The sequence below is a fragment of the Capra hircus genome, chromosome 5 (assembly GCF_001704415.2).
Source record: "Capra hircus breed San Clemente chromosome 5, ASM170441v1, whole genome shotgun sequence".
In the NCBI taxonomy this organism is placed as follows: domain Eukaryota; kingdom Metazoa; phylum Chordata; class Mammalia; order Artiodactyla; family Bovidae; genus Capra; species Capra hircus.
Window position 1 is genome coordinate 32,060,854 of NC_030812.1, and position 26,120 is coordinate 32,086,973.

The 26,120-nt window shown below is 56.2% G+C and overlaps 2 protein-coding genes across 8 annotated transcripts in view; one reads left to right on the plus strand and one right to left on the minus strand.

Annotated features, from left to right (window-relative positions):
• Positions 1–12,683, plus strand: part of HDAC7 (histone deacetylase 7) — a 37,169-nt gene extending 24,486 nt beyond the window's left edge. For all 7 annotated transcript variants that reach the window (XM_018047874.1, XM_018047878.1, XM_018047880.1 and 4 more), the window contains 14 exons: positions 558–777; positions 2,304–2,437; positions 2,590–2,710; positions 2,958–3,007; positions 4,186–4,293; positions 5,166–5,221; positions 5,413–5,500; positions 6,778–6,897; positions 7,119–7,216; positions 8,431–8,549; positions 9,158–9,291; positions 9,609–9,693; positions 11,176–11,314; positions 11,459–12,683. In XM_018047874.1, the coding sequence (XP_017903363.1) occupies positions 558–777; positions 2,304–2,437; positions 2,590–2,710; positions 2,958–3,007; positions 4,186–4,293; positions 5,166–5,221; positions 5,413–5,500; positions 6,778–6,897; positions 7,119–7,216; positions 8,431–8,549; positions 9,158–9,291; positions 9,609–9,693; positions 11,176–11,314; positions 11,459–11,504 (1,518 nt within the window). In that variant the 3' untranslated portion in view covers positions 11,505–12,683. The remainder of the gene's footprint in view (positions 1–557; positions 778–2,303; positions 2,438–2,589; positions 2,711–2,957; positions 3,008–4,185; positions 4,294–5,165; positions 5,222–5,412; positions 5,501–6,777; positions 6,898–7,118; positions 7,217–8,430; positions 8,550–9,157; positions 9,292–9,608; positions 9,694–11,175; positions 11,315–11,458) is intronic.
• Positions 13,602–21,489, minus strand: SLC48A1 (solute carrier family 48 member 1). Its single transcript, XM_018047881.1, has 3 exons — positions 21,235–21,489; positions 15,446–15,613; positions 13,602–14,824 (listed from the first exon to the last, which is right to left on the minus strand). Exons 1-3 carry the CDS (start codon positions 21,368–21,370, stop codon positions 14,688–14,690), a joined length of 441 nt encoding a protein of 146 aa, XP_017903370.1. The 5' UTR covers positions 21,371–21,489; the 3' UTR covers positions 13,602–14,687.

The following is a 26,120-nucleotide window of genomic DNA, read 5'->3' on the forward strand; positions in this document are numbered from 1 at the left end:
CGTTGTCTTCTGTCCACGTCTGTATGCCTACTTCCCCTGTTTATAAGGACAAGAATCATATTGGAGCTTACCCTGATGACCTCATTTTAACTTGAGTACCTCTGTGAAAACCCTGTCTCCGATCAGGTCACGTTCTGAGGGGACTGGGTGTCCCATCCTAAATACAAGGTGGGAAGGGACACAGCTCAGCCCATAAGATGTGGTAACAGTGCACAGAGTGCGGCGGCTCGCACAGGCCCCTGTGTCCTCGGGCAGTGGATAGTCCTCGGAGACCAGGAGGAGATCCTGGTCAGAGCCAACCTGAGGCCCCTCACCCTAGTTCCGGTGTTGGAGTCTTGAGGGCTCAGGGAGTGCTGGTGGAATGGGGTGGTCAGTTTGGGCTGCAGATCTTTGGGGGAGTATATGGGCAGGGAGCTCAGAGACTCAATGCCCAGCTGGGCGGCAGGGTCAGAGGCTTCTGCAGAAGAGGGGCCTGACGGGAAGTTTCTTGGCTGTGGGCAGAGGCGAATGGAGCAGGGTCTGAGAACCTAGAGCCTGAGGCCCCCTGTGTCCCTCAGGTGTTCCTCTGGGAGCAGCAGCGGCTGGCTGGGCGGCTCCCCCGAGGAGCCACTGGAGACTCCATGCTGCTTCCCCTGGCCCCGGGCAGTCACCGGCCCCTGTCCAGGGCTCAGTCGTCCCCGGCCGCACCTGCCTCGCTGCCGACCCCAGAGCCCGCCAGCCAGGCCCGTATCCTGCCCAGCTCAGAGACCCCTGCCCGGACCCTGCCCTTCACCACGGGTAAGGCTTGGATTAGAGGGCAGGAGGAAGAGGCCGGGGCACACGGGGGCTTGGAGGGGATTCCATAATTCCCTGTGTCATAATTCACTCTGGATATGTTTTGAGAGCACAGAGCCCTTTCTTAGTCTGAGGAGGTCTACCTCGTGTCCCATGGAGCAGGTGGTTGTATCTATGTTACAGTTAAGGAGACCCAGGCTCGGGAAATCAAGGGGACAGCTGGCTGGCAGTCAGGCCAGGCTAAGAATTCAGGTCTCCTGACAATTAATTCAGGCCTTTCAGAAATTACACTGTTGCTCTGCTTGTGAGAAGAACTCACGAGCATTTTAGAAATTTGAAAAATAATAGAAAAGCATAAGAACAGGAAAAACACCACCAGCCAGGGGACTTCCTTGGCGATGCGGTGGCTAGGACTCCATGCTCTCAGTGCAGGGGCCCCAGGTCCGATCTTTAGGGAACTAGACCCCACATGCTGCAGCTAAGAATTCACACGCTGCAGGCCACAATGAAGACCTGGTGCAGCCAAATCAATAAATATTAAACAAGGAAAGAAAAAAATACAGGTGTGACCTTTAAATTCATAACAAAAATCACGAGCCAGTATCCCATCACCCAGACGCAACCCCTCGTAAATGCTGCCGTATTTCAGGCCAGTCTTCGTTCTAGCCACACGTGTAAATCCCATAGACACTACGTTTTGTGGCTACATTTTATACGCTATTCACTTTACACATTATGAATACTTTGTGATATAATCAACCTTTAAAAGCGAGATTTTAAAAAGTAATGATTTCATCTATTATTTTTGGCCGTCCTGGGTCTTCACTGCTGTGCAGGCTTTCCTCTAGCTGTGGTGAGTGGAGGCTGCTCCCCAGTTGCGGGGTGTGGGTTCCCCACTGCAGTGGCTTCTGTTGCTGTGGAGCACAGGCTCAGCAGTTCTGGCACATGCGCTCAGTTGCTCCTTGGCATGTGGGATCTTCCCAGACCAAGGACCAAACCCATGTCTCCTGCATTGGCAGGCAGATTCGTGACCACTGAGCCACCAGGGAAGCCCTGAAAATGAGAATTTATAGTGTGTCATCATAATATTTTAGTGTAAACGTTTCTTACTGGTTGAGCAGTTAGGTGGTTATTCATTTTCCCCCATTTGAATTTCCCCAAGCCACATCTGTCTTGTCACATGGCCCGGTGTCTCTGTGGGCTTCCCAGCTCCCAGGTCTCCAGACCTCCTGTTTGGGTCATCATATCCAGGCGAGCCCCCAGCCTCAGGCCTCCCTTTGTTAGGCTCCAAGCTCTTGAGGTTATGGTCCTTGGGCCACATGAGGAAGGTCAGTGAGTCGGGAAGGCAGTAGTATGTGGCAGTTGTGTAGGTTGGGGCTGGGGGGTATGTGGGTGAGGTGCCCGAGGCTGCCTGGGTAAGGAGCTGGGGTGTGTGTGCAGGCGCCATGGGGTAGGACGGGGCATGGGGGACTGTGTGGGGTGTGTCTGGGGCTCCCCGGGGCCCTGACCCCTGAGCCCACTCCCCGCAGGGCTGGTCTATGACTCGGTGATGCTGAAGCACCAGTGCTCCTGTGGGGACAACAGCAGGCACCCGGAGCACGCGGGCCGTATCCAGAGCATCTGGTCCCGGCTGCTGGAACGGGGGCTCCGGAGCCAGTGTGAGGTGAGGAGGCAGGTGGGGGCTTTGGGGTTAGAGTGCATGAGGGCTGTGGGAGGGAAGGAGCTAGGAGGGCCTGGAGCCAGTCTGGGTGGCGGGAATGGCAGGAGAGGGCTGCCCAAAGCAGAGGCTCAGGGGCTCTGTGGGTCCTTCCTCAGTCTCTCCGGGGCCGGAAGGCCTCCCTGGAGGAGCTGCAGTCGGTGCACTCTGAGCGGCACGTACTCCTCTACGGCACCAACCCGCTCAGCCGCCTCAAACTGGACAATGGGAAGCTGGCAGGTAGGGGCCCCCAGACTCCCCCCGCCCCATGCCACTGGCTCACCCAGCCCGAGCATCCTCCTGTGCTCTAGTCTTCGCGCCATAGAGCTCGTCCCTTCAGCATCCAGGCATCCCTGTGCTGCCCCTGGTTCCTCTGCTGCCCACCTCCCTGCCAGCCCTTCCCAGCCCTCTTCTCAGGGACCCCCTGCTCCGGGCTGGGCCGGAGGCTGAGCGGGTTCAGTTCATGCACCTGGGCCTCTCCCTGCAGGCCTCCTGGCACAGCGGATGTTCGTGATGCTGCCTTGTGGCGGCGTTGGGGTAAGTGTGCAGGCTCTCCAGACCTCCTCCCTCCCAATTCCCCCAGGCCCAGCCCCTGCCTGCTTGTTTCGGTGGTCCTGCTGGGCCCAGTGGGCCAGGGCTTTCCCCTAGTGCCCCCTCTGCCGGCTAGAAGCTCCTCGTTGGTGGGTGTGTCCTCCTGAGTGTAGAGCCCCTTGCCTTGCACTTCGAAGGCCTCTGGTGGAGGTTGAGGAGGCTGAGAGAGCAGGGCTGAGCCTGGGGCTTGGGCTCATCTCCCTCTGAGAGCACGCTGGCCTCCAGGCCACCCGGCCCGGGGCTGTGGGGTGCCTCTGGCATCCTTGGAGACCCAGGCATGTCCCTCCGATGCCCTAGCTTTCCCTGCTCCTTCTCACTCTGCCTGGGGACTTCTGCCTCCTGGCAGTGCCCTGCCTCCCTTCAAAATGTCCCCGTGGTGGTTTCCTGGCCAGGCATGTGGAGCAGGGGACGGAGGCCTAGTCCTGGAGGGATGGGAACTGTCTCTGGGAGGCTGTGTGGGAGCCGGTCAGCGCCCTGTTCACAACTTCCCATTTCTTGCCACTTTCTGATTTTTCCAACTGTTGTTGCTTCTGTTTTCTCCTCCCTCCTCTCCCTCTCTGTCTCTGTCTTTCTCTCTTTCTCCAGCCTCTTGCGACTCTCTCTGCCTTCCTCGCCTCTCTCGGTCCGCCTCGCCCTCCCCATCTCCCCATCACGCCCCCCGGCCCCTCCCTAGCCTTGAGGCCCAGGGACTGGGTTTGGGGGGCCTCCCAGCCTGGGCTAGGGGCCCTGAGTGGAAGACAGTGGTGCAGACGGCCCCTCGAGCTCCGACCATCCCGAGGGCCTGAGCAGAGTCAGCGGGGGCTTAAAACCCCCTCCAGGCCCAAACCCCAAGTCCCGCCCAGGTAACGCCATGCCCCCTCCTCTGACCTGGGGGGCAGGCGCGCTGCTGCCAGCAGAGTGCTGGCCAGGTGCGGGCTGGTGATGTGGACTGAAGCTGGGAAGAAGCTGTGCTGGGACTGGGGGACATGGGAGGCCTTGCCTTTGGGCGGTGGGGCATGGGGGAGGCAGCCATCTGCCCAGCTCCCTGCCCCTGGGGTCCTAGCCATGGGGTGGGCACTGCCCCTGAGGCCCTGGCTCCTGTGGGAGGCCGTGGGTGAGGCGGGCCTTGACTCTGGCCCCCACAGGTGGACACCGACACCATCTGGAATGAGCTGCACTCCTCCAATGCGGCCCGCTGGGCTGCTGGCAGTGTCACCGACCTCGCCTTCAAAGTGGCCTCCCGTGAGCTAAAGGTAGGAGGCTCGAGTGGAGGGTGGATGAGTCACGGAGGAAGGAGGCAGGGGACGGGCAGCAGGGAAGGCAGACCCAGCCCCCAGCATCGCATTCCTGGAGATCACCACAGGGTTTCGGGAGGGACACTGAAAGCTCTGGGGACCCAGATGAGATCTGAATCCTAGGCTCACGTTACCTGCTGAGGAATCAAGTCACTGGGCCCCTGGTCCTGTGGTCTCTAAGAGAGGCAGGCCCATGCTCATGCGGGGTCAGTTAACATATTTGCTGTGTGACCGCAGGCAAGTCGTGGAGCCTCTCCAGGGCCCCGTGCACTGGCAGAGTGGCCCTTTGTGATGCTGAAGTTTTACACACTGGGCTGACACCCATGCTTGTTTGCCCTGGGCTTGGCACCTTATGCGAGCTTGTGTTGAGCCCCCTCTGTTTGGGAGCTCATGGCCCAAGTCTTGGCTCTGCTATCAGGCAACTTCGCACGAGTTATTAATATTAAATCCACCTGAGGCTCCAGGTTTCTCCTGTCTGTAAACCAGATAATCACAATGTTTATCTTATGAAGATGTTATGAAGATTAGGTAACATTTACCTCAGAACGTTGTGCGAGTGAAATCCAGTGTTTACCCTGTGCTTAGCACAGTGGCAAGCACATAGATTTTGCCCAATATAATAGCTGTTATTACAAAGTGATAACAGCCAGGAGCCCCCAGGATGGGAGTTTCTGTGTTCACGGCCTGGGGGTCAGCAGAGGGCCCCTTGGTCAGTCACACTGTCTTGTAGTCCCTTCTCAGGGGAAGAGCCTGCAGCTGGGGGGCGGCTTCATGGAGGTGTGGGGCAGACAGTTGGCTGTTCGGTTGACAAGCATTCTTTCTGTTTCCAGAATGGTTTTGCTGTGGTTCGGCCCCCAGGACACCATGCAGACCATTCCACAGCCATGTAAGGCCCGGGGAGGCCTAGATGGGCTGGAGTGGGGGGCAGGCCCTCATGGCCCTCCTGTTGGGGAGGGTCCTTGGTTGGCCCCTCCTTCCTGTTAGCCTTCTGGGGCTGGGCTGGAGACAGGTGGAGCGGGAGCGGGGGTGGCACGGGGAGGGAACGGGCTGGCACGACCTCTTGTCTTTTCCTCTCAGGGGCTTCTGCTTCTTCAACTCAGTGGCCATCGCCTGCCGGCAGCTACAACAGCAAGGCAAGGCCAGCAAGATCCTCATTGTGGACTGGGTAGGTCCCAGCTCCTGGCCCCTGCAGGTCCGAGAGCCCCGTGGAAAGAGCCCTGAGCCTGGCGACCCGAGACAAGGCTTTGTGTCCCGCCTAGTTCTGCATTCGCCTTCCCGAGCCTCGGTTTCCCTGTGTGTAAACGTGGGTGCAGAGTGTCCCCATCACGGGGCCTTTGGGAGGCCCGGAGGAGTTGGCCTGTGGGAAGGGCTCAGCCATAATCTGAATGCTAACTTTGGGCCTCTGTTGGCTTCCCTCTGTAGATCTGGTCACTTCTGCTTTTCCCCTGCAGGTAGTGAGAGTGCCAATAATAGCACATAACATCAGCCTCAGTTCAGTTCAGTCGCTCACTCGTGTCCAACTCTTTGCAACCCCGTGAACTGCAGCACGCCAGGCCTCCCTGTCCATCACCAACTCCCGGAGTCCACCCAAACCCATGTCCATCGAGTCGGTGATGCCATCCAGCCATCTCATCCTCTGTCGTCCCCTTCTCCTCTTGCCCGCAATCTTTCCCAGCATCAGGGTCTTTTCCAATGAGTCAGCCCTTCTCATCCAGACACTGATGGTTTCACACATCACATATTTAATCCTGACTCTGCCCTGGTTTACAGATAAGGGAAGTCATCACAGAGGGGTTAGGTTAACCTGTACACAGCCGTACACCTTGTAAGCCCTGAGACCTGAGGCCCCTTAGCCCTGGAGCACCTGTGTTTAACCACTTCGTATTCACATCTACTTACCGGATGTTCCCGCGCAGAAGGAACAGGCCATACTTGTGCGCATGCGCAGTCCACCTTCGCGTTCCCAGGCCAAGCAGGAGCATGGGGGCGGTGCTCGGCGCTCCTCTGAGGATGGGGCTGGGCCTCGTTGTCCTAACCCCTCTGTAATGGAGTGTGGTTTCCATTGCTTGCATCACGCCCTGACCTTGAGCAAGACGCAGTAGTAAGGGTTCCTGATGTGTGACCCTGGACTTTTCCCTCTCCTGGCACTCACCCTCCCCCAACACGTACTCTCCCTCTGGCTCTGGCTGGCCTGCCCTCGGTGCAGCTCCTCCTCTTCCGGGCCTCATGTTATCATCACCCCCACCCAGCGTGTTATGTACATATCTGAACACCCATGGGTCCCTTGACAGTTTAACTCTAGGAGCCCCCGTGTTCTCACCCCCAGGTCTAGACTTCCGACCTTCACAATGGTCACTGACCTGGAGACCTTTCCAGCCTGTCCTAGCCCCCATCTCTCTGCTTTCAGACCTGCCCTAATTCACTGCCCATCTCCCTCCACAGGACGTTCACCATGGCAACGGCACCCAGCAGACCTTCTACCAGGACCCCAATGTGCTGTACATCTCCCTTCATCGCCATGATGATGGCAACTTCTTCCCTGGCAGTGGGGCTGTGGATGAGGTAACCCCATCTTCCGGCCTGCTCACTCTCACGAGTAGCCCTAACTGTCTCTGTCACAGCTAGCTGTGTGATCCTGGGTAGGCTGCTGAGCCTCTCGGATCCTCCGTTTCTACATTCGGAAGTGAAGGGGCTGCATGAGCTGCTCTTGTAGCACTGACATCCAGGGGTTCTGCTCCCGGGACACTGCTCTCTTCACATCTCTCCTGCCTCCTGTGTTCCAGGTGGGAGCTGGCAGCGGTGAGGGCTTCAATGTCAACGTGGCCTGGGCTGGAGGTCTTGACCCTCCCATGGGGGATCCTGAGTACCTGGCTGCCTTCAGGTAAGCTCACTAGGGGCCCAGAGGAGGCCTGGCCCAGCAGGGCCCCCCTCTCTTCCCCTTTTCCAGCAGCACCAGGTTGGAGGTGATCGGGTGGCTTGTCAGCTCGTCCTCATCGAATCACTATAAGCCAGCCACTGTCATTATAAGCCAGCCCTGGAGTGGGCCTGTGGACTGAGACACAGGGAAAGGCATGGTTACGCTAGACTCTAGGGGCATCCAGTCCCTGTGGGGAGACAGGAAAACGGACTGAAAAGGTCAAGGCGTACTTTATAATGTCACACGCTACCAAGAGCCAGTGTTGAGCTGAGTGCAGGGAGACAGGCTGGGGGAGTGAGCAGCAGAGCTGCTATGTTAAGGCGAAGAAAGCTGCCTGGAGGAGGTGGACTTTGCATAGGAGCTGAGAAGCCTAAACTGTGGAGGAGGAGGGAAAACAAGCAGGTGATATCCATATTGGGGTCGTTGCTTAAGCAAAGCCATTCTGTAAGGGGGACTTGGCTCAGGAGCTGTTGTGTATTTCTCTCTGGGGGTTCCTAGACTCCATTTGGAGAAAGGGAAGCCTGGAAATAGGTCTCTGTATACTTTTCTGGAGTATTCTTAATGAGAGTTAATTTTGTAGGAGCCCTGGGCTGGGGTTCCTGGCATCTGTGCACCCAGGGTCTTGAAGGACAGCAAAGTGGACCTAGGGTTGGGTGAGGGATGAGCGGTGGAGGGAGGTAGCTGTGAGGAGCCGGCAGGTGCAAAGGATGAGCATGGATCTGGTGGCCCAGGACCTCAGAGGATCTGTTGCCCTGGTCAGCTCTTAGGTGGTGAGTGGTGACGTGTGGCCGACTCAGTCCTAAGCAGGTGGCAGCTGAGCGCCAAGTGTTTCCGGTGTTGCCCTGAGGCTTTAGTAACCTGCCCCTTCCCTGTGGCCCTGCCCACCACTCCCCACCGAACACAGTGCACTGGCTCCTCTTTCATCCCCTCATCCTTGGTTCCTTCCTGCCTCTTGCCAGCTAAGAGCCCTGGGTGGCTGAGTCCTTAGGCTGTACCAGGGACATGGATGGTGGGCCAAGGTCGAGAAGCCAGAGGCATCCGCTCATCCTGCTGGGAGTCCTGAAAGTAGGGTGCTCCCCTGTAGAGTTAGTGGGAGAGGACTGGCCCCAGGCAGGGCCCTCCATCTCTGCTGCCGGGCGGCCCTGCACAGCCTGTGAGCCCCCCTTCCCCGCACACAGGATAGTTGTGATGCCCATCGCCCGGGAGTTCTCTCCGGACCTGGTTCTGGTGTCGGCTGGGTTTGATGCTGCCGAGGGTCACCCGCCCCCACTGGGTGGCTACCATGTTTCTGCCAAGTGTAAGGAGGGCCCCGGCTAGGGGGGTGGCAAGGGCATGAAGGCTGGGCCGGGGGGGTGGGCAGCGCTGCCCAAGTCAACAGGGAGGTGACAGTGGCTGGCCCAGGGCCATGAGCATGGGACGGGGATCATGCACAGGCCAGGTCAGTTCATCGAGCAAGGCCTAAGTCACACCTGGGGACTCAAGTCCTGCAGACTGGAGGCTCGGTCACAGGACTTCTCCCACCCTGACTGTGTCCTTCCCAGGCTGGGCGGGGGTGGATGGGGAGGAGCAGAGTTCTCAGAACAGAGGGAACCCACTCAGCAATGCTGAGCCTGGAGGACAGGGAGGAATATGGTGTGTCTCAGCGGAAAAGACATGGGCTGGAGTCCCTACCCCGGGTTCGAGTCCTCGCCCTGTCACTTACTAGCGACCCTTAACCTCACTGAGCATTCAGTGAGGCACACTAGTAAGATTTACAGGGGGTTCCATGTGAAAGCCATTGGTAAAGTAGAGATTTGTCCCCCGAGTCACTCTTTCTCAGGGAGGAGCCGAGCAGGGAAATAACAGAGGTAGAGAGGGCTTCCCCCCCTGTCCTGGCCCCTCCTAACCCTCTCACCCACCACGCAGGCTTTGGGTACATGACACAGCAGCTCATGAGCTTGGCTGGAGGTGCGGTGGTGCTGGCCCTGGAGGGGGGCCATGACCTCACAGCCATCTGTGATGCCTCCGAGGCCTGCGTGGCTGCTCTTCTGGGCAACAAGGTGAGGTGCCCACCCTTGATCTGTGCAGCTGTGGGGCAGGCAGTCCAGTTTTCCCAGGAGCACCCCAAGGAGCATGCTGTTGGGGCGCCTCCCTGGGGGCTTGCAGATGGGCAGGGTGGGGGTGGCCAGGCCTGGACTGAGGGGAACAGAGTGGATGCCTCTTCTCTGGGTCAGACCTCAGGTCAGCGTCCCCTGCCCCAGGCAGAGCCAGGAGCATATGCCTATCTGAGCCTGGAAAGCGAGGGCCCCGGGGTGGGAGAGAGCTGGGCCTGTGGGTCCCTGCGAGGCAGGCAACTGATGCATGCTTTCTTCTGTAGGTGGATCCCCTCTCAGAAGAAGGCTGGAAGCAGAAACCCAACCTCAATGCCATCCGCTCCCTGGAAGCTGTGATCCGAGTGCACAGTGAGTGTGGAGAGAGGACACTGCTGACCCCAGACTTGGGGAAAACTCTGGGGTCTGTTGCCCCCAGGGACCAGAGCCCCAGGTCTTCCAACCCCAGCCAGCCCAGGGGAGCTGCTGCTGCATCGGAGTAGGCATTCTGTAAAGTACCCCATAGTAATGGGGGGCAGGTGCCCCCACAGGTGAATACCCTCAGAGGCTTCCAGATGGACCCAGCAGGGACCGGCAGACAGTGGGGACCAGGCAGGACTGGCTTCCCTTCCCCAGCTGCTGCCCTAGGCCAGGGCCCTGCCCCCAGCAGCACTCAGGCCTCGTTTGTGGAAGTGCTGGTTCCCACCCTGACCCTCAGTTCTTGCCACAGCGTCTTAGGAACTCTACCTGCTTTGGGAGCTGTGTCCTAGGTTAACCCCACATTTGGAAAGCACTTTAAATTTTCAACTTCAGCTCAGCATCTGTGGAGCACTTTATATGCTACCCATGATCTGTGTAGAGTGAGTGAGTGAGTGAGTGAGTGAGTGAGTGAGAGTGTGTGTGTGTGTGTGTGTGTGTGTGTGTGTGTGTGTGTGTGTTGTTCAGTCGTGTCCACTTGTTTGAGACTCCATGGACTGTAGCCCTCCAGGCTCCTCTGCCCATGGAATTCTCCAGGCAAGAATACTGAAATGGGTTGCCATTTCCTCCTCCAAGGGATCTTCCTGACCTAGGGATCAAACCTGGGCCTTCTGTATTGCAGGAATATTCTTTACCGTCTGAGCCACTAGGGAAGCCCCATGACCTATGCTAGGGATACAAAAATGAATAAAGCAGATTTCCCACATCTGGGTTCAGCACGGGGCCATGCATTGACACTGAAGGCGCTGCCGTGCTTGGCATGGAGCCCCACAGAGCTGGCCAGGCTCTGTGCTGGGCATGTTCCGTGGACATTCTTTCTCACAACAGTAGGCAAGATGGTCATGTCCATGGTCTAGATAGGGCAGTGGGAGCCCTGGGCAGATAAGTGACTTCCGACGGCCACACAGAGCGGCTGCAGTATTGGCTCAGCTCTCCCTCCTGTGTCCTTCCCACCTCCCCTGTCCTGTGCTTGGCTGAGCATTGAGGGGGACCCTGCGCTCCAGCAGGCTGGGACTCAGGGCTCTATGAGGTCACTGTGACGCAGACCCCATCCAGGGGAAAGAGGCCCAGATGGTGCTCACGGGAACCCTATACCCATGGGAAAGGGTCAGCCGTAGGGGTGGGGGAGTGGCCTGGGCTTTGTGAGGGCTCCTCACAGCACACTGAACCCTCACTTTCTCAGGGTTGTGGGGATCAAGTTGGGGAGGGTGTTGTGTGGAGGTGGAGGCAGCTGAGAACTGACCCCATGCTGCAGACACGCCTGCTACTCTGGGGCCCTTGGCCTGAGATGTGCAGCCTCAGTGCCAGTCTAGGACATGTGGCTGGCAGGTGGGGGGCCTCGTATCCCTGACGCTTCTGAATCAGCTTCTTGCCCAGGTGAATACTGGGGCTGCATGCAGCGCCTGGCCTCCCGTCCAGACTCCTGGGTGCACAGGGTGCCAGGGGCCGATGCAGAAGAAGTGGAGGCAGTGACGGCGTTGGCATCCCTCTCCGTGGGCATCCTGGCTGAAGAGCGGTAAGAGCCTGGGCTGATGGCCCCTCCCCTGCAGGGATCCCCCCAGGTCCCAGCATAGCCACTCCAGGCTTCTCAGGAAGCTGGGCCCCAGTGCTTCCTGCAGCCCCAGGCCCTCTGGCAGCACCAGCCTTGTCCCTCTCCCAGGACCTCAGGGCAGCTGGTGGAGGAGGAGGAACCCATGAATCTCTGAGGCTCCAGAACGGATCTGCCACCCGCTGCGCCCTCCCCACCCCACCCCATGGACCTGGTTCTCCTCCAACTTCTGGCAGCAGTACCGGTTCCCGGGGTCTTCAGAGATCCTTTGGGCAGGTAGTCGGGGCCAGAGAACAGCCTTGACAGTCACCCCAAGGACCCCGAGAAGGCCCGGGGTCTAGGACAGGGACCAGAGGACCTTGGAGGAGGCAGGCTGCGCAGCCAGCCGGGCCCTGGTAGGCCTCTCTCCAAAGCAGAGTCTACCCCTCTGGGTCCCGGCCCCTAGCTGGGCCCGGCTCCTCAGGACTGCACAGAGGAGGACTGGCTCAGCTGGGCCCAGCCCGTAACCACTATTCTAGGCTCTGTAGACCCCGGACTTTGCACACAGCCCCAGGCTTCACACACAAATGTGAACGTGGCCTCTGCCGGAGAGGCCCTTCCTAGGCTCTGGGGGCTGGAGTCGGGGGAGGATGGTTAGGAGGAACCGAGGGGTCCCATGTCCCTGGGTGCAGGGGATTTCCTCCTCTCCTGCTCCCTCGGATGACTCTGGAAGCTTCCTCCCCATCACGGGGCAGTGAGGCAAAACCCCCTCTGAGAGCAGGCATGGCAGGCCTCCCATCTGGCCCCTGCCCCTGTCAGAGGACTCCCTGCGTCGACCATCTCAGTGCCCTGGTGGAGCAGACAGGTGCTCTTGGAGTTCGTGCTTCCTGATCCAATGGTGCCAAACTCTCATCTCTCCTCAGCAGCACAGCATGATCCCCCCAGGGCTCCCTCAGTCACCATGCCCCTCTGTGAGCCTTCTCTCTTTCTGGGGTCTCCTAGACCCCAGCTGACTTTTGCCCTACATAGGACTAGCTTGGCTGAGGGGAGAGTGGGTGGGAGAGTGGATGGAAGACATGGGGGAGGGGGAGGCTACCCTGGCACAGTCTTCGAGGCTTCTGGGGTTGAGGCCTGGGGCCAAGAAGGAAAGTATTTGTGTGTATGTGTGTGTGTGTGTGTGTGTGTGTGCATGCATGTGTGCATGCACGCATGTGCGAGTGAAAGAGTAAGGGGGAGTGTGTGTGCAAGCGTGCGTGTCTTCCCCAGGACCACTATACCCTGTGTATGTATGCATGTTTTTGTAAAAAAGAAAAAAATGGAAAAAAATCTGAACAATAAATGTTTTATTTGCTTTAAAGGTGCATGTGAAAGGGCCTCCGGGGGATGAGGGGTGGGCAGTGGGCCTACAGCTACACAGCAGTTTATACCTGATTTGATGTGGAAGAGAAGGGACGGGTTGGGCTGGGAGGCAGCTCCCTCCAGCTCCTTGATCTGTGGCAGCTGCCTTGCAGGAAGAATCCATCCTGAACCCACCCTGGCTGTCCCCGCCTACCCCACCTCTGGGTAACAGTGAGGCGGCAGCTCTGGGTCCACAGACAGGGGTGGGGGACATGGAGGCCTGCAGACCCACTCACTCGGGCTTCCCTAAAGAGTCTCAGTCCCAACCGGGACTGGCAAGTCATGTCAGGTAAGTCACATCACCTCCTGGGGCCTCTGTTTATCAGCTGAAGTCTCCTGAAATAGACACTGTTGGGTTCAGGCCTGCTCTGATGTACCTTGACTCCTTAAGCATCTACTGAGCCTAGAAGAGAGAGCGGTGAGACGACAGGACTGGGCACGCTCACCCACTGTGAGGTGCTGGGGCTGCCGGCGCCTATCTTTACAGTTCTGAGATGGCCAGGCTTCTTCAGGCAGCAGAAGCAGCAGCCTCATTAGCTAGGATCTGGCCCCAAGTCTTCAGAGCCTGGAGAACACAAGGAAAGCATGTCCATCCTTCTGTCCTGGCCTCTTGGGCGACAGGCACTCAGTCCCATAGGGATTGCTGAAGCTGTGCCCGGGGGCATTCTCACCCTGGCTGGGGGTATGCTGAGGGGGCTGGAGGAGGAGTGCTGGCCTTGGGGTTCCCCCATGGGGAGTCCTTCAAGTGGGACCAGAGGGAGAGAACTTCCTCTGTTACGGAAATGGCTTAATGAGACAACTGGAGAGCCCTCCCATCCCCACCCTTCCCACCCACTGCTCCCACAGTCCACTCTGCAAGAAAGCACTGGAGGCTGGCTGATATGAATGGCTGCTGTGCTTCTGCTGAAGTGACAGTGACAGATAAGGCAGCGAGCCGAGGGGCAGGACACGTCGGGTGGGAGAGGGGTGGACCGTGCAAAATGGCCGCCGAAGAAAAGACCGATGTAGCCCCTTCCCCCCCGGTGAGCCCTTGGGCCAGTGTACAGGTAGTAAAGCAGATTTTGTCCTTCGGAAGGGAGATTTTGAAAGATAAAAAGCTCTCATGAAGGGCAGCTGGCAGGGGCGGTATGAGGACACGTCTGGGGGCTGCGGTGACTCAGGTGCCGGAAGGAGCAGGTGTGAGAAGACTGGAAATGTTGGGCTATAGAAGCCTCATTTAAGAGTTGCTTCTAGCCCAATCTGTGCTGCCCCCTTCCCCAAAGCCCTTTGCGGGGCAGGAGCACCTCCCCCAAGACCGTGAGTCTGGCCTCATTTGGGGCTTCCTGCTCTGATATGCGTGGTGAAAGGGCAATGGCTCTAGCACAATCTTGGAGCCAGCGCTGTGGGAACAGGGTGGGGAGAGGGACGCTGAACTCCCCGCAGGTCCCCAGGCCTTAGGAAAAGAGCCAATGTCACCCACCCCTGGGACCAATGAGTTCAACTACCTGACACTTGGGGGACACAAGGATGGGGGTGCTGGGGTAGGGGGTTGAGAAGCCTTTACTAGAGGTCCCTTATTTGACCTGACCTCCCCAGGGTCCCACCCTGCCTGAGGGAGAGGGCCCAGGGCAGCAGAGACCATACTGCCTGCCCCTGGGCCCCAGGCACGGCCCCCACTGCCTCCACTGTTGCCCTGGCCTGCTTACAAAGACTGCCCACCGAGTGCTAAGAAAATAGATCCACATTTTAAAGGTCTAAAGCTGCCCTCCAGCCAGGCTGATGAGCAACATGGCGGGGCCCCTCCCCACAGCACCCAGGGCTCCCCCAAAGGGGACAGGACAGCTTCACAAACACCATCCGTCCTCCTGTAGATTTTCCGCCTCAGTTCCAGGGTTCCCAGGGGGTGTACAAGTCCGCCTGATGTCTCAGAGGCTGAGTCCAGGTCCTGAGGACCGTCAGGGTGCAGAGCCCTCATCCCGTGGGGTCAGAAATCGCTGAGGATGCTAATGTCAGCAAAGTCAGCCCGGTAGCGGTGGGCGTAGAGGCTAAGCAGGAAGGCCCACTTGAAGGAAATGAAGCTCCAGACACAAGAGAGGTAGTAGCTGTTGGGGTCTGTGAGGCCTGCAGGGCAGAAGAATCCAACTGTGACTCAAAAGGACCTTGCCCTTGACCCCTAGCCACCATGCCACAAGCCCCGGGCCATTCTTCCCCAGTCTCCAACAGAGGCTGAACCGATCCAGTGGAGAGATTAGGTGTAATAGAGGTTCCGGAGCGTTCAGAGTTTGCTAGCAGGAAGCAGTGGGGATGCAGTTAGGTCAGGGCTGGCTAATCACAGGTCTGTATCATCATCCACCCTGCTATTGTGACACTGACCTTAGACCTCTACTTTCCAATCTGCTTCAGCGTCGGAGCGGGCAGGAAGGGCCTTTGGCTACTTGCTTACTGCAGCCACCAGGGGGCGCTCCTATCCCGGAGCTGGGCAGGAGACTTAAAGGTGCTGCTAACCGCACACTCCTGGGTGCTGACTGCAGCTCACACTTCCCCCTTCTAACCCAGATGTTTGGGGCGGGGGGAGTCCATTCTCCGCACTTTAACAATGAGAAAACCTCGGTACGGGGAAGTTAAGAGATCTGCCCAGTCCTGTGGGCATAAACGTTGGACGTAGCAAGGTAATCTGGGGTCTGCTGAGCGCCCCACCCAGCGGCCCACCCATACTCTCTCTGCCCCGGCGGATGCCCTTACTCTGGTGTCCAGTGATGGCCAGCACCAGGAAGGTGCAGAACGTGGCGACGGAGACGGCCGAGAAGAGCACGCCCACGAAGAAGAAGCCGCGCAGTCCCTTAAGCCACGTCCTCCAGTAATCCTGCATGTACATCACGTGTGTCACCAGCACCCACAGCGCCAGCACACCTGCCGGGGAGAGACCGAAGGAGGCTCAGGCAGGGCCCTTTCATCCTCACATGCCGACCCCCAGGGCCTGCGGGTCCCCCCAGACCAGACTGTTCTCACAAAAAGGCAGTAAGGCAGGAGGGGCCTTTTCTCTGTCCCTGTGGAGCGGAGTTTGCTGGAGACCACAGCGGCCTGTGATGTAAAGAGGACACGGATGCAAAAGCAGCTGAGTCTGGCTGCCTTCCAGCAAGCCAGACATTAAAGAGATTTGCAAAAATATGAAACCATGTCATTCTTCTCCTTAGTTTTTTGTTTGTTTTGGAAAACCTGAATATTTCTTACCAAAAAAATGTTACTTATCACAATGTTATTTTTAGTATTATAGTTTAAAATGGTTAAAAATTTTTAATTCCTCAGTATTAATTTCTAATACAGTATTATTGATAGATATAACCCACATCAACACAATTTCCTTGGGATTTCCCCATATTTTAAGAGCATAAAGGGGTCCTGAAGTCAGAAAGTTTGAGGACCATTGCAGTCCAACCTGCTTTCCAAGGACTCCCTACTACCCAACCTGGGGGCCACAGATGTGGGGGCATTGCTCCCACCCTGGTGCCCCTCCTGGGCTTCCCAGGTGGCTCAGCGGCAAAGAATCTGCCTGTGAGGTAGGAGACCAGGTTTGATCCCTGGGTCGAGAAGATCCCCTGGAAAAGGGAATGGCAACCTACTTCAGTATCCTTGCCTGGAGAATCCCATGGACAGAGAAGCTTGATGGGCTAAAGTCCATAGGGTCACAAAGAGTCAGACATGACTGAGTGACTAGCACTTCTGATGCTCCTGTTCCCCCACCTTCAGAAGCCACCACCACCACCACATTGAAAGGCTAATGGTGTGGGCAGTGGGGCTCTTCCCAAACTCCATGTATTGGTTTTATGGGTTGGGGAGGCCTAGGGGTAAAACCCCCAGGACCACCCAGTGCCCAAGTGGCCTTCTTCTTGCTCTTGGCCAGACTCTATTTTATTTACTTATTTGGCTGTGCCATGTGGCATTCAGGCCTGTAGTTCCCTGACCAGGGATCAGACCCCGGCAGTGGAAGCGTGGTGTCTTCATCACTGGACTGCCGGGGAAATCCCCTGAGGCCTCCATTTCCCAAGTTGTTTGCTGAAACGGCAGGCTAGTTGCCCCCAGCCAGTCCTAGGTTTGCCCTCTGGGCCTGGCTGGGCTCTTCCCCTCCACTGCCAGCTGCCAGTCAGCCAATACAATGAGTGCCCTCTGTGCCAGGCGCTGCCTGCCACTGCAGCCCAAAGAGAGAAGCAAATATTAATTCCATTGGCAAAGGTCTGGGGCAGAGCTGCAGGGTCCCGACAAGGGAGGAATGAGGAATGAGGCAGAGTCAGCTGTGTGGAGGTTGCTGTATCCTGAGAGTCAGGAGGCTTTTCAGAAAGTGAGCCGCACACACTACATGCAGAGGGGCACTGGGAGGCTGGGGAAAGCGGCGGTCAGCTCCGGCAGGGGAAGAGGCAGGCGACGCAGACACGGAGATCTGGGTGGGGGAGAGTGCTCTGACTCAATCTACGATATTTAAGGGCGTTCACTGAATTGTCTATCCCTTTTTATGTGCCTGAAATATTTCATAATATTTTTTTAAGTTGGGGGAAAATAAGAAGGTGGAGGGGGAGTTATCACAGATCTCTACTCTGGGAACCACCTCAGAAGCTGTCACAATTTAGGCAGCCTGGCAAGGGACAGAGAACCACGAGACTGCCAGCCAGGAAGCCTGGGCTTGGCACTGCGGGGCTGCTCGTGACTCTCAGAGCCTCCACATCTGAAAGAAGGGACGCCCGAAGGTCCCACCAACCTGGAAACTGGGTGACACAAGGCTCCCCGCTAATGAGGACTCACCTCCGCCGACACCTGAGGCTTCCTCTCCCAGCTCGGCCCCTGCTCAACCCCCACCTCCCTCAGGGGTTAGGGGCCTGGAATGTGGCCCTAGAGTCAGGTCAAGCCAGGACAAGCATGTCCTCATCCCTGCCTAGGCAGGAAGCAGGTCCAGGCCAGAGAAGGACAGAATACCAACCCCCCGGCTTCTGCATACATCTTCCATGATCTGAATGGATGCTGTGCTAGTCACCCTTCCCAGAAGTCTTTCCCAATCATCTCACGTGCATCCTAAGTGTTCACTGGGGGAGCTGTTTGATTTCTTAAAGGGCCCTAGGAAGGAAGGATATTGTCACCATGCACATCCAAGGAGCCATCAGATGGGCACCTCTGTGACAGCTCCACTTGCCCTCTGTCACCTCACTGTGCCATGGAGGGGCTGAAATAGACGGCTCTCTGATGTTTTACACTTAAAGATTCTGGAAGCCAGCTTAGGGGAAAAATAAGGAGGTCAGAGCGATTCCCCTGTGACTCAGCAATTTCTGGGTTAGGAAATGCTGAAATAAGGGCCTGTGAGATGCCCTCTCTTAGTCCACTAGCTGCGCTCCAGCGGTGCCTCCCAAACACCCATGTATCCACCCCCACATCCACCCATGTAGCAAAAAGGGCTGAGCAGGAGGAAAAGGAAGACGACCATTTGGGGTGTTCCAGATCCCAGCTCTCCGTTAATAAGCAGGCACAACCTGCCCCCACCTCTCACTTCCCCTGCTCACAGGCCTGGCCTCCAGATAAACACCAGCCACATCTGGAAGCAGGCCCATCCCCACACACCCTGGTTCCTGCCTCTGTCCATAGAAGAGGGACCAGCCCTAACTCCACCCAGGTGGTCAGTGAGGCAGCAAGAGCCCCCGGGGTTCCTCCCTCACCTCAGCCCTGCTCCCTTCCCTGGGACACTGACTGCAAGAAGCCTGGTCTGCATGACTCAGGGCAGAGCAGATAGTTTCCCAGGTCCACCCAGCTGCGTGTCCATGCCAGACCTCACTCCTTGCTCCAGCCCACCTGCCTCAAGGAGTAGGGCCCTGCTTGGCTCGAGGCATTAAAGGCACACAGCTGGTCAGTGAAAGAACCCCCAGCAGCTGGGTTACAGGTGAGGAGCCAGGAGGAGCCCAGGGGGGCCCACAGGGAAACGCAGACGAGTGAGCCACTGAAGCTGGGGCCCACCTGTTCCCCCACCCCTCCCCTACCCCTGCTTCTCTCACTCACAGCTCACGGGAAGAACCCAGAGCCCGCTAGACACCCAGCCAAGCTTTCCAATCTTACTCTCTGTTTTGGTCTACTAGACCTAGAGTCAGTCAGTCTTCTTCCCAAGGGTTCCCAAGCAAAACCATTTCTCCAGCTTCTCCTCCAAGCCACTTCTAACAGGATCGGGGAGAGTGGGTCTCCACCCAGGCACATTTTCCCAGGGGCTCCAGGAAACCAGCACCCCCCAGCAGCCCCACCTGGCACACAGGGGAAGGAGTGCGCTAGGGCTGCCCTCTGGTGACTCGGCAGTTTCTGAAAATGCCGAGTCAGAAGTGGGGTGCGCACAAATCTGCTGATGATTCACCCCCAAAAGAGGAAGAGGCTGACTGGCTGCAACACTCTCAGCACCCATTCACATGGAGCGGGCGTGTGGCCCTCACTGCCCCTCCCCCCACCTGCCACGCTGCTACCACGAGGGCCACAACCACGGCAGCCACTACCACCATCACTGGGCATCTTGGGTTCTGCCGAGGCTGTCAGGGAGGTGCCAGGATCCTGCCCCAGCTGTTGCTGCCCTCACACCTCTCCCCGCAGGAGCTCCATAGCTGGCCTGTCTCGGAGGCTAAGGGAGGTCTTCAGGGAGGGAGAGAAGGCAGGACTGGGTCAGAGGGAAACCCTGGGACTCCCCAGGGCTGCCACCCAACAGGAAGCTGCAAGATGGGTGATTCAGGGAGAGGACAGACAGCTGTTACATTCTAGACCTGAATGGGGGCCTCACACAACACGCCTGTCGGCAGCATCTCCTCCCATTCCTAACAGAAGAGGAAACTGAGCCCAGGAGGCATCGATGTGCCTGCGGTCACACGGCTCGGTGGGGCTCACTCCATCAGGTCAGACTCCACACACCCAGCTCGGATTCCAGGGGTGGCCCTTCCTCCTCACCCCCAAGCAGCCCCCTCCTGTCAGGTCGGATCAGGGCAACCCCTGGGCCTCGCCTGAGGAGTCACCCTGCCATCCAGAGGGGAAAGCAGCAGGGTCGAGGGAAATGGGAATACTTTGCAAGGACAAGAGAACCAGGAGGAACATGGCAGGCAGGGGAGAGCGGGCTGCAGAGCGGAAAGGGGCCAGGGGTCCTTAGATAACTGAGCAGAGATGGGCAAGCTGGCCCCCAGGAGGACAGGAACCCACAGGTGGGGAATCCAGGCGGGCATGAGGAGCAGCCCAGCTGGGCACCCACTCACCCTTCCTTGGAGACCCCCAGTGCTCGGCTTGGCATTGCTTAGGCTACGGTAACCTGTGCCACTCTTACAAGGCAGAAACCCCACCTCCGTTCCTCCTCTATCCAGACAGTAGTCAGTAAGCTTCAGGGCAATGAGCAAATCTAGTTATTTTTAGTTAGTCCATTTAGGGCTCTTTTGGCAGAGTTTAGTTACCAATAAGATCATCCTAATGTAGAAGCATTATCCTCACATGTACTTTTTTCCCAGAGTGCTTTCCCACACATATTATTTTATGGAGCTGTGTAACCCTGGGTAAGCTATTTATTTACACTAAGCCTCAGTTTAAGCCTGACCTGTAAAATGGACACAGGAATAATGCCTAATTAAGGATTAAATGAGATGGCGGAAGCAGTTTGCTTAACAGGGTGCCCGACATATAGAAAGCGCTAAAAAAAAAAAAAAAAAGGTGAGCAAGTAGAAAAAATGTTTCTTCTTCTCACCGACTCTACAACATAGACAGGTTAAGAACATGCCCAAAGAGGCAGAGCAAGCACAGAGCGTTGGTAAGCACGGGCTCCACCAGCGCGCTGACGTTCTCAACACCAGTGCTAGCCTCCTCTGCCCTACTGGGGGCACAGAAAGAGAGGCTGGCGGCGTTTAACGGACCTTGGCCCAGGAGCCACAGCAGAAGGGTGGCACAGAGAGACCGACGTGGTGGAAAGAAAACGTCAGTTTCCCTCAGACCCCTAGCGCAGTCCTGAGTCCCCGCCGAGGACTCTGCCGGGGCTGGGCTCCACCCTGGAAGGAGGCAGCCGGGCTTCCCCGAGAAACCCAGCCCTCCTTTCCACTGACTCCCTCTCCGCGCTCACCCAGCCTCCAGGGAAGGGGCGCGGATCCCCCAGAACAAGTGCCTGTGTGTTTGGGTGTCTTCACACCTGGCCGCCCATAGGAGGTGGCGAGGGCAGCGGGCGCACAGGGGCGCTGTCACCGAGGCACAGGGTGGAGAGCGGACGGCTAACCTGGGGGCTGCGGGGCTGGTGAAAACGGCAGAGGCGGGACGTCGGGGCCCCGGGCTTGGGGCGGGCATTGGGTCCCCGAGGCCCCCTAGGGATGCCCAGAAGCCCTGGCCCACGCGGGGCCTGCTCTGCCCACGGCCAGTCTTGAGTAAACACGCCACCCACTCCCCGGGGAAGCGCCGCCCGGGAGGAGCTTCCCGGAGCAGCCGCCGGCGCCTCCCCGCAGCCGGGCGCCCGAGCCGCGGGAGCCGGACCCCAGCGCCCCCCGCGCGCCCCGGGGTACCTGCGAGCCCCCCCATGGCCGCGGTGCCCGGCTGTCTGTAGACCACCGTCCAGACGAGGAAGATGGAGAAGCCGGCCACGGAGCTGAGACCCGAGTAGGCGGCGCGAAGGCCGAGCTGCAGGCGGGACGGGGCCATGGGGCTGCGGGTTGCGGGCGCCGGGCGCGGAGGGCGAGCGCGGCCGCTGGTCACAGGTGCAAGGCCCGGAGCCGGAGCGGGGAGCCGGGAGCCGAGCCGGAGCCGCCGGCCGCCCGCGCTCCGCCCCCGGCCCGCCCCCTGCGCCGCCGGCACAGCGCCCTCCCCGGCCGGAGGCCGCCCGCGCCCGGAACCACCGCGGCGAGCGCGTCCTGGGCTTGCCTGCAGTCTGCGGCCCGGATCTCTTGGGGATGCCGCCTAAAAGGGCAGGTTCCGGGGCCCGTCGTCTGAGCTACCGTATCGGGATATTTAGGCCTTGGCGGGGCCCGGAAACACTGAGCTCTACAAACCAGCTGCGGTGTTTGCCTTTAAAATTTATCACGTTCTCGTTTAAAATGTAAGATGTAAATTTCTCGTTAAAAATCAATTATAAAAAATTAAGATATAGGAAATTACACGGCGAATATGATTGCTTTCGAGCCTATCTATCCATCAGGTTCCCTCCTCAGGCGTTAAGCAGTCTCAGCAGATGCTTCTCTCGGAACCCTTCCGGTCTTCCTTCCCGTCAAGGACAGCTCCTTTCTCTAATCTCCACAAGCGTACCCCTCCCACCCAAAATCTACCGAACGCCACTTCCATCAGAGTCAGACAAACCCAAGAAGAGACTGGAATCTGTAGCAGATGTATACTGAGCTAGGGCTGCGGGCCCAGTGCCATGCTGGGGGCCCGCAGAGAAGACCAGAATGTAGCCCACGGAGCCCTCAAACATTTATGATATAGTGGAGGAGGCTCATCCCATACTGGCAAGAAGTGAGTATCCGATATACCTTGTATTTATTTCTTTCCCCTGCTGTAGCAAATTACCACAGATCTAGTGGCTTCAAACAACACACATCTATTATCTCACATTTCCGTAGGTCAGGTGTCCAAAAATGGAACTCAGAGGGTTAAAGTCTAGGGGAGGGCAGGGCAGCCTTCCTTTTGGAGGCATGAGGGGGAAAAGCTGTTTTCTTGCATTTTTCAGCTTCTAGAGCTGCCCACAGCCCTTGATTCCTGAGTGTCTTCAAAGCCAACTCCATCTTCAAAGCCAACAATCACACCACCTCGACCTCTGCTTCTGTCCTTACATCGTCTTTTCTCTCACTACCTCTGCTGCTTCCTTCTTTTCCCTTATAAGGACCCTTGTGATTAAAAACCTGGATAATCCAAAGTAATTTCCCCATTAAGATCCTTAACTTAATCGCACCAGCAAAATCCCTTTGGCATGTGAAGTAATAAATTCACAAATTCTGGGGCTCAGGACACTGACATCTTGGTGGCCCATTATTCAACTATCACATCTCTCTGGAATGTCATCTCCACGAACAGCATCTGTGCCTCTTTCATTCACACCAACACATAAAAGAGTTTCCGACATTTCAAATCCCCTTGGTAAACATTTGTTGAATGGATGAATGTGAGTGAATGAAGGTAAGAATTAAATAACAATAAAGGAGATCATATACAAGAACTCTAGTCAGGACATGATTACTTGCCAAGTGAATGATGTAAACCACATTTGCCTCACTTTTTTTTTTTTTGGCTGCACTGGATCTTTGTTGCTTTTTCACAGGCTTTCTCTAGCTGCAGCAAGTGGGGGCTACTTTTCCTTGGGGTGCAGGGGCTTCTCATTGTGGTGGCTTCTCTTGTGGAGCACAAGAGAAGAAGGCTCTAGCGTGCCAGCTCAGTAGTTGCGGCCGGAGCTTAGTTGCTCCAAGGCATGTGCGGTCTTCCTGAGACCAGGGATCTAACCTGAGTCCCCTGCATTGACAGGCAGATTCTTATCCTCTGAGCTACAAAGGAAATATTTGCTTCACTTCTGAATAGCCTGGGGAGCTTCTTTAAAAAAAAAAAAGACCCCAGAATCCACCCCTGCCTTATTAAGTTTGAATCTTGGAAGTATATATATTTTTAATGAGAAGTGATTTCAATTTGGTGAGCTCGGTGTCCAGCCCTCCTTTGGGAGCTGCTGATGGAGGGAGTCACTGCTGGCTGTTCCGAGGAGGGAGCAGGCCCTGTGGTCCAGAGTGCACTGCCATGGATGACATCAGAGCTGGCCTGCGGGGAAGCACTCCATGCGGTGGGAGCAGCCTGGGGGACAGCCCAGAAGGAAGAAATAACGTGGCAGGTTTGGGAACCTGTAAGTAGTTTGTGGTCTGTGGGTGATGTAAAGGGTTTTGAGGTTGGAATTATTCTGAACGAAAATGGCCTTGCTTGCTCTTCTTAGAAGGTTTCCCCCACTCTGTGGAGCCAGGGGAGGGAAGTAACAGTTCTGTGTTTAAGAAATGTGGCCAGGGTAATAGTGTGAGGATGAACTTCCTTTGAAAAGAGCAGAAAGCAGAGAGGCCATTCAAATCCTTCGTCTCCCTATGCTTTAGTTGTCCTACCTGTAAAATGCAGGCAGCTGTGTTGTTCGCTTCAAAGTATTTTGTGACGAGTCAGTGCTTAGAAGAGTAACTAGTATGCAGTAGGTGCTTCATAAACACCAGCGAGTATGGTTAGTAGCAGCAGAAAGGCTGTGAGGGCAACAGATGGTGAGGGGAGAATGAAAGGTGGTTCAGGCTGTCAGCGAGAATGGGGAAGAGGGAACTGATTCAAGAAATATTTATGCTATTTGAACCGTAAGGTCAGGTAGCAATTAACTAGCTGGGCAGATAGAAAGGAGGAGAGCAAAAATATTTATGAATGCACATGTCAGGACTAATGGAGAGGAGTGAACAAACTCGTTACACTGGAGAGTGAGGTTGTGCAAGAAAATAACGAGAGATAATTATGTAACAGTAGCTTGGGCCCAGGATATAACACAAGAAGGTTAAAAGCAGGCTGAAACTTTGGCTTAACTGTGAAAGCAATAAGGAGCTGTTGAAGAATTTCATGCTCAGATGCGGTTACCACTTACTTACTATGTCACATAAGTAGGTTTCCCCTAACTCAGGAGAACTTTCTGCCCAGAGGAAAATAATTTTCTATATCTGCCCTCTCTACACTGGTAGCTACTGGCCACATAAATTTGGTATGTACCTAATATGACTTTTGAACTATGGTGGTGGAAAAGACTCTTGAGAGTCCCTTGGACTGCAAGGAGATCCAACCAGTCCATCCTAAAGGAGACCAGTCCTGGGTGTTCATTGGAAGGACTGATGCTGAGGCTGAAACCCCAATACTTTGGCCACCTCATGCGAAGAGTTGACTCATTGGAAAAGACCCTGATGCTGGGAGGGATTAGGGGCAGGAGGAGAAGGGAATGACAGAGGATGAGATGGCTGGATGGCACCACCAACTCGATGCACATGAGTTTGGGTATACTTCCAGAGTTGGTGATGGACAAGGAGGCCTGGTGTGCTGCGATTCATGGGGTCACAAAGAGTCAGACACAACTGAGCGACTGAACTGAACTGAACTGCATATGACTGAAGAACTAAATTTTTAATTGATTTTAATCTAAATGGCTACACATGGCTTATTGTTGTTCAGTTGCTCAGTTGTGTCTCTTTGTGACCCCATGGGTTGTAGCATGCCAGGCTTCCCTGTCCTTCACTATCTCCTAGAGTTTGCTCAAACTCATGTCCCTTAAGTTAGTGATGCCATCCAACCATCTCACCACCACCCCTGTCACCCCCTTCTCCTCCTGCCCTCAGTCTTTCCCAGCATCAGGGTCTTTTCCAATGAGTCAGCTCTTCACATCAGGTTGCCAAAGTATTGGAGCTTCAGCATCAGTCCTTCCAGTGAATATTTAGGTTTGATTTCCTTTAGGATTGACTGGTTTGGTCTCCTTGCAGTCCAAGGGACTCCCAAAAGTCTTCTCCAGCACCACAGTTCAAAGGCATCAATTCTTTGGTGCTCAGTCTTCTTTATGGTCCAACTCTCACATCTGCAATGACTGCTGGAAAAACCATAGCTTTGATTATGCAGCTTTTTAATATGCTGTCTGCTGCTGCTAAGTCGCTTCAGTCGTGTCTGACTCTGTGAGACCCCATAGACGGCAGCCCACCAGGCTCCCCCATCCCTGGGATTCTCCAGGCAAGAACACTGGAGTGGGTTGCCATTTCCTTCTCCAATGCATGAAAGTGAAAAGTGAAAGTGAAGTTGCTCAGTCGTGTCCAACTAATAGTGACCCCATAGATTGCAGCCTACCAGGCTCTTCTGTCCATGGGATTTTCCAGGCAAGAGTACTGGGGTGGGGTGCCATTGCCTTCTCCAATATGCTGTCTAGGTTTAATATACTGTCTAGGTTTGTCATAGCTTTTCTTTCAAGGAGCGTCTTTTAATTTCGTGGCTGCAGTTACCATCCAAAGTGACTTGGGAGCCCAAAAAATAAAATCTGCCACTGTTTCCACTTTTTCTTCATCTATTTGCCATGAAGGGTGCCTAGTGGCTAGTGGCTACACATGGCTAGTGGCTGCCATATTAGACAGCACATTAGACAGTATAGGAACCTCTCAGAATCTCTGCTGCTCTATCTATAGGGTGGGAATGAATGATGTGTAATCACCTTGTTACAGCAACTGAGAAATATTGAGATGCCGAAGTTAAAGTACTCAACACGGTAATCTGACAAGTCATTATTGCCATTTTTGAAATTGTTGTTACTGTTATTACTGAACAGGGATAGCACAACAAAAACCATGTCTTAGGAAAGATTATTTAGACTTTAGTATCAAGTTAGATTTGATGGGAAAAGAAAATTGTAGAGGGGAAAGCATTCACAATGCTA

Coding starts and splice junctions, on each gene's coding strand:
- SLC48A1 (XM_018047881.1), bottom strand. CDS start 21,370: ATGGCCCCGTCCCGCCTGCAGCTCGGCCTTCGCGCCGCCTACTCGGGT. Junction 15,614..21,234: donor GGCCATGGGGGGGCTCGCAG/GTACCCCGGGGC, acceptor TCTCCCCGGCAG/GTGTGCTGGCGCTGTGGGTG. Junction 14,825..15,445: donor GGCCATCACTGGACACCAGA/GTAAGGGCATCC, acceptor TCTGCCCTGCAG/GCCTCACAGACCCCAACAGC.